The following is a 14,112-nucleotide window of genomic DNA, read 5'->3' on the forward strand; positions in this document are numbered from 1 at the left end:
AAAATAGTTAAAGAAAGAGGATAGAAACAATTTATGGGAAAAAAAAAGTATAACTTATTTTCCATCTTTCCTTTATCTAGAAAAATTTTATTAGTCAAAAATTTGAAAAAGGAAAATTATGTATCAAATTTTTTTTGATTGAGATGATAGATGATAAATAAGTATACAATGAAACTAAGGCAAATCAAATTTTTCCTCAATGGAGCATGTACCACAAATAAGCATGAATTCTTTCAAAATGATTTATACTTACCCTTGTGAATGTTTCCTTCTTACCATCATATTCATAACATGCCTGAGTAGTGAGTACTCTAAAACCTGGAATGTGCATTCACAAATTAGTGTTGATAAGATATGCGGCCACATGAAAACTGTCTGGGAATTCTCAGTTTGGCCCACAGCCACAGCCACGATATGTTATTACATTAACGATTCAGATGATGCATACAGAAGAAATTTTATTTCACTCACGCACGAGTCTAGGGTTTAACAAAAAAAAAAAATGAAAATGCAACTACCAAGAACATTAACGCCTTAATTTCTGTTGGTTTCCTGCTTGTGTAACTCTTGTAGCCCAAGGTGCAGATGAGACCTTATTTCTTGTCGTCACCTCCGAACTGTGTGGAATTTCCGTTCCAGAAAACATTCTTGTCGCTAGATGAATCGCCATCATGCCTCAGAGTGTGGATATTGCTGCCAAATTGTCTGGCTGGTCTTGGCCTGGCACTACTTGAGGCGCTACTGTCCCTAGCAGTGTTTCGGTTATCAGAATCCAACGAGTGATTCTGAAGAGCTGGATTAGAGCCTAAAAGAAAAAGCAGATGCGCGCAGTTAAGTTTTCCTATTAAGCAACAACGAAGAATCAAAACTGTAAGACTGGAAAATTGTCTCTGCTAAAAAAAAATGAATTGGGGAATATCAAATAATCCATGATGAACATAAAGACGAAAATCTTGAATGAGCATGAATGAATAAGTAGGATTCTTACTGTGTTGCCAGGGGCCATCAGTTCTTGCAAGCGTCTCAGAATTTGATGAGCTATTATTCCCACCAAGATAGGAGAAGGGATTTACATATGACAAAACCCTTTTCACGTAATCGAAATACCCTCTGTTACTGTCATTTGAGGTGGTCATGTTCATACTAAGTTGAACCCTATGAGGCTGAGTGGCTTGATTTCGGGGAACTACTATCAGTGCTTGCCGGCTAGCAAACCCAAGTTCAGACAATGTTCTCTGCATATCTGTGTAAACAAATAATACATAAATCTTTAAATTTGAGGATCGCTTTATTTTCCATAACATTGCCATTAAGTCACAATCCGTGGAGTTCAGAAGAACATTTCTCTACTGTCAAGCTCTCACTAAAATGTCATATCTTGATAATGTCAAATGCCAACAAAAAAGATGATAGAATGGTGAGTTGAAGCATGATAAGGCTTCAAAAGTACTCAAGAATGATGAGGTAAAAATAGTTATTGTTCGCAGGAATTTTAGTCGCAAGGACTTCAAGTTAAATGAAAATTAATGTAATCTAGGACATACTGTGCATGGACCTGACATAGCAGTAAAGTAGAAACATAGACTTGGAAAGAATGGAATGATACTACAGTTTGTTGATTAGCAAAAGCATAAATTGCATTTGCAGATTAAACACTATTCATAAGTGTTGGCATATTGAGTGTTGGCTTAAGTGTTGAGATCATACTTTTATGCTAAATGCAGAATCTCTAGCATAGATAATACTTTAACATTGCTCCCATATAATGCATGGCACTCATTTTAGTATTAGCAAGATGTAATCAATAGTCACAACAATTATAATATTATAACTTATTGCGCTAAATTGTCAGTTGGAAACCAAAGCTCCAACACTACACACAAGATTTTAAGCCTCGGTTTGGAACAACTGGCCAACTGGTTTTGCCTCTCTAAGTAAGAGAATGATACAAAAAAGTCATTCATCATGACTAACATGAATCAAATGATAAAATTGGTCAAAATAGCATTAATAAAAGCATGGTGATTCAAACAACATGCAAGAAATAACACCATGAAATCTTAACATGATCAAAATCAAAGAAGTTTACCAAATATGGTAGGATTGAAGATGTTGCCAAAATTTATAAGGTTGATTACCTTCATTGTTGAATAACCTCCGTGGATAAGGAACAGCCAAATCATATAAACTTAGAACGTTATCCAAGTTCTCATCAACAAAGATTTTCACAGAATTCAGAGTATCGTTTATAGTTAGTTTCGTCTGGAGATTGTTCCCAGTTGGCATACGAATGTTAAGATGAATATCATTTGACTTCACAGGATTTGACAGACCACTATAAAAATCAATCTTCTTAACTTGGGTAGTTGTCTCTTGTGCTTCAGTAGCAACCTGAGAAGGTATTGAACAAAGTATAGTATCGTTCCCATCTGGCTCTGAAAAAGCTGCAGCCTGGCTGTTATCAACAGTTGTATTTAAAATTGGGAAATTATTTTCTCCAAGATCAGAAGTTGTAGAATTAATGTTCTTTAGAGAATGCAGATCTTCACTACTTAAACAATCCACATTTCTAGTCTTCACAGCAGCAATAGAATCAGCTTGAGAACTGGTTTCCCCCACTAGTGTATTTTCTTTCTGCAACACAGTAGTAAATAACAAGCTAGTACCGCAGAAAAAAAATGTTTACAAATACATAAAGCATAATGGACTCTTTGGTTGACTGAGGCTCTCCCTTACCAATTGCTGATAATCAGTTGGTGTTTTAGATTCGGACTTGTCAGTCGGTTTATCAGATGAAGTTGATGGAACATTTGATTCACCAGAGGTTAATTGCCCAGATGGAACCACACTGGAACTGGGAACATTATTTAGAGTGTCAGGCTCTTTGGATGAGAGCGCTACTGTCAAAAGTGTTAGAGCTGCCTCCTGTAAGCAACAAGTGGCTCAGTGTGATGTAAGTACAATCTAGCAATAAATACCAAAAAAACATTGTGTATAGTAAAAACCTGCATTTGCAGTGCTGCCCAAGCTTTGTCAATATTTGTTATAAGATTTTCTGTAGTAATGTATCCCACTGGCAAATCAGCAAACAAGACAAGGAATAGCCAAATTTGTCAGTCCGAACAACTAATCTGCACTCCTAAGGGAGATATATGCATTCATATTTACCATGATGCCATAGCATAACACCATTAAGTCCAATGGCAGTAATACTTGGAGTAGCTCTCTGTGGATCTGAACAATGTTAAGATAAACAGAAAGGAGTTCCAACTTGTAGAGCTTCATACCGTGAGCATATTATATAAATCTCAGAGATGATTTGTGTGATAACCAGCCACATGAAATTTTAATACATAGAAGGTACAAGTTAAGATATAAAGATAAATATTTTTCAAGTACTTCAAATGTCAGCACTGCATTGTTTTGCCAATTGGACTTTAGCATACATGGAAGCTACATCTGGAAATAAAAAGAAAAGGAAAAGAAAATTATCTTCAGATTAGAAAAGGCAACTTTTCCTCTCATCTCTGATCTTCTTTTCTCACTACCTAGACTTCAAAAACTCCCACCATGAAAAACATGAACAATATGAAGACAACAAACACTGCGAGACACGTAAATAAGTGAAATAATAATAGGACCTTAGAATCATTCAACGGATTTCACTTGAAACTATGGTTTAAAATCTCAAATCATGCCAACGTTTCGGTCCTAGTCCGGAATGGTGTAGTTTCAGAATCATACCATACCGATATAGTTTCAGTATTTTTTAAATATAAAATATATTAACTAAAAATAAAAAATTTAATCTAAATATTTAAAAATAATATATATATATATATATATATAATACGATAATTTTATTATGTTTTAATTAAGTCTCTTGAAATTATCTCAATCATAATTAAGAGTTGATTAAATTTATTAGTATAAGGATTTAATCAAACCCTAAGTTAAAAACTCCTCACCCTCTTCTTGTTCTGCGACAACCGCTCCGGTTCGTGATGACTGCGGGCACGCACGATGTGTCCGAACGCATCTCCGGACTAGCATGACTTGTCTGGACAACATTGCCAGACTCACGCTATGCATCTAGACTTGTCACCGGGCTCATGCGATGCAGCCAGGCTCGCACGACGCATTCAGCACACCGGCACAGTGCCAGTATGTGGGTGGAACGAGATGTTTCGCCCCATATCGAGTGAAACGGCTCGAAATTTTAAACCATGCTTGAAACAAATCTAGACAAAGTCTAACCCATTAAGAAATGAAAATAAATCAGAAATTGAATCCAAGTCATAATAAAAGAAAAAGAAAAAAAAATGGACTTTATGTTATAAGAGTGCACGATGACAGGAAAAGAAAATTTGGTGGCATAGTGAGAGAAAGTTGACGATAGCCAAGGTGAACACTTCCAAATAATTGACAAAATAAGACAAAAGTTACTGACTGCTTTGGTAATGAAGTGATAGCTTAGATGATATAAGATCCACTATGAGAGTTAGTTGGAGTTTTATTTCTCTGGTAAGTGGCACTCTCCTATCACTTCTCATGAGGCACCTGCTTAGGTCACAATGGACAGAAGTTGCCTGCCTGATAAGACTTAAAGGTATGGCATTGCACCTTGACTAATATTAGATGCTGCATCAAGTGCCTTTAAATAACAAAGCCAACATGTATGAGGACGGACTCATCAATGTATCTTCTGAGAAGTTGAAACATTGTTGTCTATATTGAAACTTGTCTAGGTTCTCTAGCACTACAAACTAAACTACAGAAAAAAGTGAACCAAAAATGAGCATTTCCTTTCAATATAATGAGATGCGCTCAGGAATGGCCTATTTTTCAACCAAAAAGGGGAATTATTTGGAACTAGCATGTAATCAATCAATCTATCAATATATATAGAGAAGTTCATTAGTGATACTTTCTATAGAGTTCGGTAGATGGAGAAATTGAGACTTAGCATGGTTTGATGTTGCACGGAGAGAGACCTAGTATGATAATTAGGTACCTTTTTTTGCTTTCACATGAGGAGGTGGATTTTACAACAAAGGAAATGAAGATGAAAGTTGGAATTTTCACAAAAGTAAATCTCTCTTAAAGTGTATGGTGGAAAATACAAATTGCAACTCAAGATGAAAAATTATAAAGAAAATTGTATAGAGAAATTATCACAAGGAATTTCCATGACCCCATGAGACCTTGACTAGCACATGACAAAATTAATCAAGATGAACCACAACAATTTGTATCTGTGTTGTGTGGCAGAGATCCAAGTATATGAAGAATAGCATCATTGATTCTGCTCATCTTATGCAGTGAAAGGTTTAACTGACATTTTATAGGTTGAGAATCAAAGAATGTAAATGTCATTTCACTATCAGTTCAGTTGGTGAGACATCAGCATGGTACCAAGACCAGTTAAATTAACAAAAATAATATGAAACTGCTTTGAAAATTCCAGTGAATAATCCTGCACAAACTTTCAAATAATAAGAACTTGACCAGCATAGGATACAAATTGCAGAAAATTGTGATGCATCGACACTTCCTGCAGTCAAGTGCAATAATATGCAACATTTTGATATTGATTCACCCACCTAATTGAAGGCATAAATGTCAGAAGACAAGACAAGGGAATATGGTGGGCACAATAAAGCAGTCAAATATCTCTATGTCAAATATCTCTATTTCTAAATATCTGATCTGATAAGAAGAGAAACAACAGCATACTCTTTGATCCAACCATGTCTCTTCATCCATTTTGACTGAGTTTTCATCATCTCCTGATGAGGAAAGATAAAATATTACAAATCCATTATGACTACATTGTCAGATAAGTCAATTATGTATTTCGTCAACAATAAATAAATGATGCAACATCATCATTCAATTCCCATTACATTGATGACCATGTTTTCATTGATGACCATGGAATCCTTAAAACAAGTTAAGTTGAACTGGTAGATTAAAGATTTTAAAACAATAAGCACTTTAAACAAGTACTTTTACCATTTTAAAAGTGGATCCACTCCGAAATTCATTCACTTTATTGTTTTGTCATTTATAAGTGTTACTCATCGTTGTTGCTTGCATAATGCTCAACAGTGCACAAATCTCATTCGACGAGTGGTTGGCTAGGGTATGGCAACATAAGGCCACAAGTTGATAATTTAACTGGTCCATGATAACCTAGCTGACTGATGCTAAATCAAAATTTAACACAGAACACATGAAAATCAGAGCAATTAACAAATCAAATAGATTATCGATACAATTTGCAAAGCCTGCAATTTCATAGAGTGATGAAAAAGAATATCCTGAATTTTTCTGCCCTTCAAAAGCATGGTTTTATAAATCCTATGCATAAGCTGCTTATGCAAGCACAAAAAGCTTATGCAATGTAGGACTGTTTTTTGTCTACATATTACCTCATAAGACTTATGCAGACTAAATCACTCCCTAGTTTGTCGAATTACACTAGTCATGCTCAAGTTAACATCTCTTTGATTAAAGAAGTTTCTCAAAATACAAACATAAAAATATATTCTATGTATCAGGTCACTATATAATTTCTTTCAGATGTACCCTGCTAGTTGGCCAACATGAATTGTTATATTTATTTGTTTAGTGTTACACTTTTATTCAAAATATTTTACATGGAATTATGGATTGCTTGTTATTTTTAAGTGACACAAATTTGTTTATATCGATGGTTTTGAATAGATTATGAGACAATATATAGCAGAGGCAAATTCATATTTTTGAAGCATGATGTTAAACATTATTATCAGTATAACTAGTACTATTTTTAAGAACCATGCACAAAAATTAAATCAAACGACCCGAAACTACATTTACATACTGCATATGCATTATGCATTATGAAGTTGTTGGACCATATATTATTGTAATGTATTTTTAAAATCATGATTAAAAGTGAAACTTAACCTTGAATTATTAACAAACTTTTAGAAAGTTTATCCCAAGGTGTTTTTCCCTACGATGGAAAGTGGATAAAATAGCCTATGATCACTTCAAAGAAGAAAGACTACAAACTACAGCTTCATATGCAGAATTGTGAATGTATTGACACTAGATGGTACCCAATAACCTTACGGTCAATACCTAGGGAGCCTTGAGTGTTCAACCAAGTTGAGAATGAGCTCCCCCACAGAAGAGATTCTATCTAGGGCACGAGGGTCATCATGCACAAATGCCAATGCATGATTCTCAAAAATAGGGACTCAAAAAACGTTTCAGTATTCTAAGATTAATAATGTCATGAACTTTGTCATGGTTATTTAGGGTTTATTTCCTTGTGAGATGAAGAATTGAAAAAAAAAAGGATATACAGGGAGATAGAGAATGGAAGGAAGGGATGAGAAAGAAATTGTCCTGAATTATTTCCATGAATAGATATATGGAGCAGATGGATATTTTTATGCTCAAACAAATTTCAAGTTTTTCTACCAGTTTTAGGTGGATGAACTATGAAGGATGGATGATCAAATTCATCCCTTCAAAATATTCATCTTCCATTTTTATTTGTCAAAGATAACAACAAAAAGATAATTCATTGGTCTGGCATCCCCACTCCATGCTCATCTTAATGTTCAAGGAAGCAGGCATTTATTCCTTTTTCAGAAAAATATATTACCTGAGTATTTTTTTTATCAATGAAGCTCCTCGGAAATAAGTTTATTCAAACTTGTCGATTAGTAATGCAAACATTTCCATGCTTAATAGCTGTTTTTCATCAACCAAGCATAAATGGACTTGTCTTATGATAATTTGCTTCTGGTTATACATAAACTGATAAACATACTAAGCAAACATCAAACTTTAAGCACCTGTTATGTTGTACCCCATAAACGATTAGTTAAATAGTGCAAAGGCTATAATTAGTGCACAATAAAGTTACCTGAAATGTATACCATGAAAAGTTTCTTTTGCTTTCTTGATTCATTGATTGCCTCGGCAATGGAACGCTTGAATGCTAAAGAAAGTGTGGATCTTTCCATCTGTCCATCACCAAAAAACAAAGAGACGAATAGTCAACATCAAGAGTGAAAACTGAAAAATAGTCAACTTCATAGAAGCAAACAATTTATGAATAACCTTCTCCCTCGAAGAAATAGCTTTGGATACAAGTTAACAGATTATGAAATATATTATACGTTCCCTTTCACGAAAAATAGTAGGAAGACAACAACAAAAATTAAAGTATAAAGAGGAATCAAACTTGATTCTTGTTTTATAGGAAAATCAACACAAATTCAGAGTCAATTACGCACAAATTCCTGTGTATTTCATGCAGAGATGAAAAGTCAAAAGAGCGAATATAAGGCATTATCATCGTAACCCGAAGACCCCAGGCCGTTCGGCCGGGCTGCGTATAGAATATAAGCATCGTTAGTTATTACCTGGAGCGAAGGCCTGAGCCGCTCGGCCAGGTACATTTTAGCCGAGGCTACCTCGGGGAGGATTATTTACGAGCCAAGCGCTCGATGTGGAGGCCTGAGCCGGTCGGCCGGGTATATGGTTTTCCGAGCCAAGCGCTCGACAACGAAGGCCCCGAGCCGCTCGGCCGGTGGTATACGGATCAAATTGGCGACAAGCGCTCTAAAAACGGAGGCCCCGTACCATTCGAAAGGGGGTATATTATCCGAGCCAAGATACTTGATGAAGTGGACCCTGAGCCGTTCGGCCAGGGGGTAATTATCCAAGCTAGACTTGAAATGAAGGCCAAGGTCGCTTGACCTGGTAAGGAGTTAGCCTTAAAGGCCGTCTAGCCCAGACGTTAAACCGGAGAGCCGCGCCGACCGGCTATAAATATCCGCGCCGTCGAGCACCGACGTTAAAAATCGAGAGACGAGCCGGCGTCTATAAATCCCCGAGCGGAAGGTCGTCGAGCACCGACGTTAAAAATCGAGAGACGAGCCGGCGTCTATAAATCCCCGAGCGGAAGGCCGACGAGCACCGTCGTTAAACATCGAGAGCCGCGCCGACCGGCTATAAATATCCGCGCCGACGAGCACCGTCGTTAAACATCGAGAGCCGCGCCGACCGGCTATAAATATCCGCGCCGTCGAGCACCGACGTTAGAAAACAAGAGACGAGCCGGCGTATATCCGAGCGGAAGGCCGACGAGCACCGTCGTTAAACATCGAGTGCCGCGCCGGCTATAAATATCCGCGCCGTCGAGCACCGGCGTTAAAATCGAGGGACGAGCCGGTATAAATCCGGCGGAAGGTCGTCGAGCACCGACGTTAAAATCGAGAGACGAATCGACGTCCGCGCCGCGAGCACCGTCGTTAAAATCGAGAGCCCGACCGGCTATAAATATCCGCCGGCGCACCGGCGTTAAAAATCGAGAGGCGGCGTCTATAAATCCCAGCGGAAGGTCGTCGAGCACCGACGTTAAAAAGACGAGGCGGCGTCTATAAATCCCCGCGGAAGGTCGGCGAGCACCGTCGTTAAAATCGAGAGCGCCGACCGGCTATAAATATCAGCGCCGCGAGCACCGTCGTTAAAATCGAGAGCCGCACCGACCGGCTATAAATATCCGCCGACGAGCACCGTCGTTAAACATCGATAGCCGGCTATAAATATCCGCGCCGTCGAGCACCGACGTTAAAAATCGAGACGAGCCGGCGTCTATAAATCCCCGAGCGGAAGATCGACGAGCACCGTCGTTAAACATCGGGAGCCGCGCCGATCGGCTATAAATAATCGCTCCGACGAGCACCGTCGTTAAAGATCGAGAGCCCCACCGATCATGATTGTTCGCAAGTACCAGATTGATTGACCCGATCGGCCGTCGGTTTGCCAACACTTCGCATTCACTGAAGGCAATTATTATAGCCGAGCGCTAAACGATTCTGAGGAAATAAGTCAATTGGTTAACCCGATCGGCCGTTTAGTAGGAAGCTAGGGGAGTCCAACTGATGCTACGAATATGCAGCAACACGCTAAAACGAGACAATGAAGGGCAAACAAAAAAATGCAAGCAAAGAAACATAAGGAGGCCGAACGGCACGTACAGAAATTTTTGCATCCGCTGAGCGGATGAAATACAGAAAGCACTTGAAACAACTCGCCTTACTCTGGGTCTTCAAAATTAAAGAAGGCGTCCGGGATATCATCAATCATGGCCGCTAGGTCGGAGGCTGGAATGTGCATTTCCTCGGGAAGGTGGCCACCCTTCTTCAAGTACGCCATGGTGACCTTGACCGCCTCGAGGAAAGTTGAGGAGACGTTGCCACCGAATTTTGCGCCAAACCGCTCCGAGCGGAGGTATTCTTGGCGAGCTGCTGCTAGGCGACTCGACTCTCCCTCCTTATATTGTCTGAGCGCCGCTCGGGCGGAAATCAGCGAATCTTGAAGAACTTTCAGGTCCACCTCCGCTTTGGTGCGTTCAGCCGAGCGCCCTTCCCGTTCGGCAGCTAGTTGGGCTTCCAGGTTCTTAGATTGCTGATCTAGGGCTCGGACTTCAACTTTCATTTTGTCCAGATCAGCAATCGCCCGCCTCTTCCGGCTGCTGGCGCGCTTCACGTCTGCGTCGCGTGTCTTGACCAAGCCTTCAAGTCGAGCCACCTCTGTCGCCAAGTCGGCGGACTTCTTCTGTTCGGCCTCGAGGGTTTGTTTCTCCCGCTCGGCCGATGGACCCCCTGACACTTGGAGTTTCTCCAAGAGATCCTCCAGCTCGCCTAGCCGATGGCTAGTGGCGATTTGCTCAGCCCAGCGCTGTAAGAGAAATAATAAAATGAGGAACTGGACGGTAGCATAGCACAGAAAGAAAAATGAATTTACCTGAGTGGCCTGCTGCATGTTGTTATCGCCGAGCTGCTTGGGCGTCATGAGGGCCACTTGAATCTGGGCGTCCTCGAACAGCTTGGCGAGCGGGCCCGTCAGGGTTATTTCGTGGACAGGGCTTGATGGCCGATCAGAAGACAGTAAATATTCCTCCGACGGGAATCGGAGGGTAGTTTTGATGGTCGGATGGCCGGACGGCGCTTCTTCAGTCGCGGCCGCCTGATGCGAGGACTCCCCCATGGTGGAAGTTTCGCCCAACCGACGTAAGCGGCGACGAGTTTGGGGAGGAAAACCTGAGGGCCGTGCGGTAGGCGAAGACACAGGGGTCCCGATCTGCGTCGGTGTGCGGTCCGACGAATCTACCCCGATCGGCACTTGTGGTTCGCTTTGAGTCAGAAGGCGGGGGTCTCTTCGACGTTTCCGCCGAACTTCCAGTGGGGGGTCCCCGGCCTGGGGGACTCCCAGCTCTGCTGGAGCAGAGGAAACAGGATCCGCTTCAACCTCCGTTGAAGCGGCTGAGGTGACTTCTGTTTCAGGGGCCGACTGTGTCCCCCCCTCTCCTGTAGCTGCCGGGCGGCTGGGGATAAGACCCCGCTCGGCGAGTTCTCTTTTAGTCACCGCTTCGATTTCCACGGACTTCAACTTCAGATGATCGGTGGCCTTGGAGCGCCACATGACTTCAGCTGCAGTAAAAGAAATTAAAATCAATTAGACAAAAAAGACTAAGAGTAAAGAATCCTTACTCATGCGGATGGGGAGGTTTGCCCGAACGGGAGACAATCCGAAAATATACAACACCCCCTTGAGAAGCAACTGGTCGATCTTGTATCGCTGACCGGATAACCAGTTCGCCGCATGAAGATAGGATGGGTTGCTTCTGAACTTGCCGAGCTCCGGCTGAGTCGGCACAGCGGTCTGCCATTTGGTGCGGAAGGCTGGCCGCTCGGGAAGTCGGATGTAGAAGAAAAACTCCTTCCAGTGTTTGTTGGAGGTCGGCATATTATCAAAAAATCTAAAGCCTATTCTACTTTGGAAGATAAAGGTGCCCGGCTCAGATTGTTTAGGGTAGAAAAAGAAGTGGAATATTTTGGGGTCGAGAGGGATACTGTGCAGCTTAAAGAGGACGACTACCCCGCCCTAAAGGAATTCGGCACAAGTTGGCCGAGCGGGATGCGAAAATAATTACAAACCTCCAAAATAAAGGGATGGGTAGGAAACCTAAGGCCGCCCTGGAATTGGTCCAGAAAGAAACAAATGGTGCCGATCGGCGGGTCATGGGGCCGATCAGACGGGTCGGCTACAACTATTTCATAGTCATCGGGAATCCCGTACGTCCGAACAAGGCGCCGAGTGCCCTCCTCATCAAATCGGCTCTCCATAGTCAGGTACCAAGGGCCCTGAACTCCAACAGCGGGTTCAGAGGAGCTTGTCATCTCGAAGGAGCAAAAAGACAGCGAGAAATCGAAGGAATGGGAGCAAAGAAGGTAGAACAAGTGGGGAGGGCCTTGTAAGGGGAGGGGAAAAGCTTACTGAGGGAAGGTAGACAGAAAGGATCACCAAAGAGCCGAAGACCACCGAGAGGCGAAAGCTGGGACGGCCGGAATGATGCAGCAGCAGCGGGCACCTTCGATTGAAAATTCGCGATAAAACAGAGAATGCGGCGTAAAAAGGCGAAGACGAGGGCTTTATACGAACAAGGCTGGTCGGCCTCGTCCGTTGGATGCAGGTCACGGAAGACAAAGTCATCATCTAGCCGTCCGTTTCGAAATAACCAGCGTCCCATCATACGGGTCATCACCGCCGCGCAAGAGGAGCCACGTGGCGCTCTGTCGCCAGGCACAATTAATGCGCCCATACCGCGCATGCTTCGACTTAATGAAAAGGATTTGCGTGATTTTCGAGAAGATCTAGACAAGCAAACATCTATGTTGAGCGACAAGACAACCGGAATGAAGAGCCGAACGATTGAATTTGAAGGCCGAACGGCCCCACGGATACTATAAGCGACGGAAGACCGGCCGCTCGGACACATAGTCCAGTCGGTCGGACTCACGCCTCCTTCGACTAGACTTGAAGGAAGGCAAGTGATCCGTGTAAGAATGGGGGTCCACCCTCGAAGGGTCGCCTAAGGACGGAGGAGGGCGGCCCGGTGGATAATGGTCGGCGGGCTATAGATAACTCATCCATGGGCTTGGGTTTACGCCAAGGCGGGGAGGACCTAAGGGCGGCGAGTCCTTCATTTGGGACCTAAGGGCGGCGGTGGTCCTCGGCCAAGATAAGCGGTACAAAGGTGGCCGGCGGCCTATCGCTTGTCTCGAGATATGGGATGTCGGAGAAGGCCGCGTCGATGATAAGGCCGTGCAGAGATTGCGATGGAAGCTCCGCCGTCACATCGGGAGAGGTGGATATGATAGCGATATGGCCTCATATATGCTCTTCTGACAGGTATGGTCTGAAGCAGATGACTGCTTCGATCGACGTGCCTGGGCTCTTTCGATAGCTCTATATAAGGCCTCTATTTCTTCACCGGAGGTACGCGCGTCTGGATCTCTGAAGCCACTTCTTTGCTATTTCCTCGCCTGACTTGAGCGTCGGAGGGCCGTCGCCGGGACACCCCCCCCCGGCTCGGTCTTGTTGCAGGTTCGCCGGAGCACTCAAGGATCCAGCAGGGAGCGCCACGTCCCCAGCGTCCGTTGACTCCTAGTTCAGACAGGATCACCCAATATAACATCTGCTTGACCCATATCTTTCATATCGAAATTTTTGGTCAACATTTTCTTTGTAGTCATGATTACATCATGATTACTGCCCATTATTAGCATGTCGTCTACGTACAGACAGACGATTATATAGCCTTTGGGTGTGTCTTTGACATAAATGCATTTGTCACATTCATTTATTCTGAATTCGTTTGACAGCATTACTTTGTCAAATTTTTCGTGCCATTGTTTAGGCGCTTGCTTAAGTCCGTATAACGACTTAACAAGTCGACACACCTTTTTCTCATTTCTTGGAGCTATGAACCCTTCGGGTTGCTCCATATAAATTTCTTCTTCCAACTCACTATTTAAGAACGCAGTCTTAACATCCATTTGATGTATTTCAAGGTCATACAGTGCTGCAATGGCTATTAGCACTCGTATGGACGTAATCCTTGTCACTGGTGAGTAGGTGTCGAAGTAATTAAGGCCTTCCTCTTGCTTGTACCCTTTGGCTACAAGTCTGGCCTTATACTTGTCAATTGATCCATCAGCTTTATACTTGCGTTTTAGTATCCACTTACAACCTAAT

The 14,112-nt window shown here is 42.2% G+C and overlaps 1 protein-coding gene across 1 annotated transcript; it reads right to left on the reverse strand.

Moving 5' to 3' along the window:
* Positions 1 to 303: 303 nt before the first annotated feature.
* On the reverse strand, positions 304 to 8,078 carry LOC122008541 (plant UBX domain-containing protein 11-like). Its single transcript, XM_042564301.1, has 9 exons — positions 7,928 to 8,078; positions 5,737 to 5,789; positions 5,522 to 5,603; positions 3,169 to 3,234; positions 3,006 to 3,073; positions 2,737 to 2,925; positions 2,139 to 2,634; positions 989 to 1,243; positions 304 to 805 (listed from the first exon to the last, which is right to left on the reverse strand). Exons 1-9 carry the CDS (start codon positions 8,025 to 8,027, stop codon positions 594 to 596), a joined length of 1,521 nt encoding a protein of 506 aa, XP_042420235.1. The 5' UTR covers positions 8,028 to 8,078; the 3' UTR covers positions 304 to 593.
* Between the last annotated feature and the right edge of the window lie 6,034 nt (positions 8,079 to 14,112).

The sequence above is a fragment of the Zingiber officinale genome, chromosome 8A, assembly GCF_018446385.1.
Source record: "Zingiber officinale cultivar Zhangliang chromosome 8A, Zo_v1.1, whole genome shotgun sequence".
Lineage (NCBI taxonomy): Eukaryota > Viridiplantae > Streptophyta > Magnoliopsida > Zingiberales > Zingiberaceae > Zingiber > Zingiber officinale.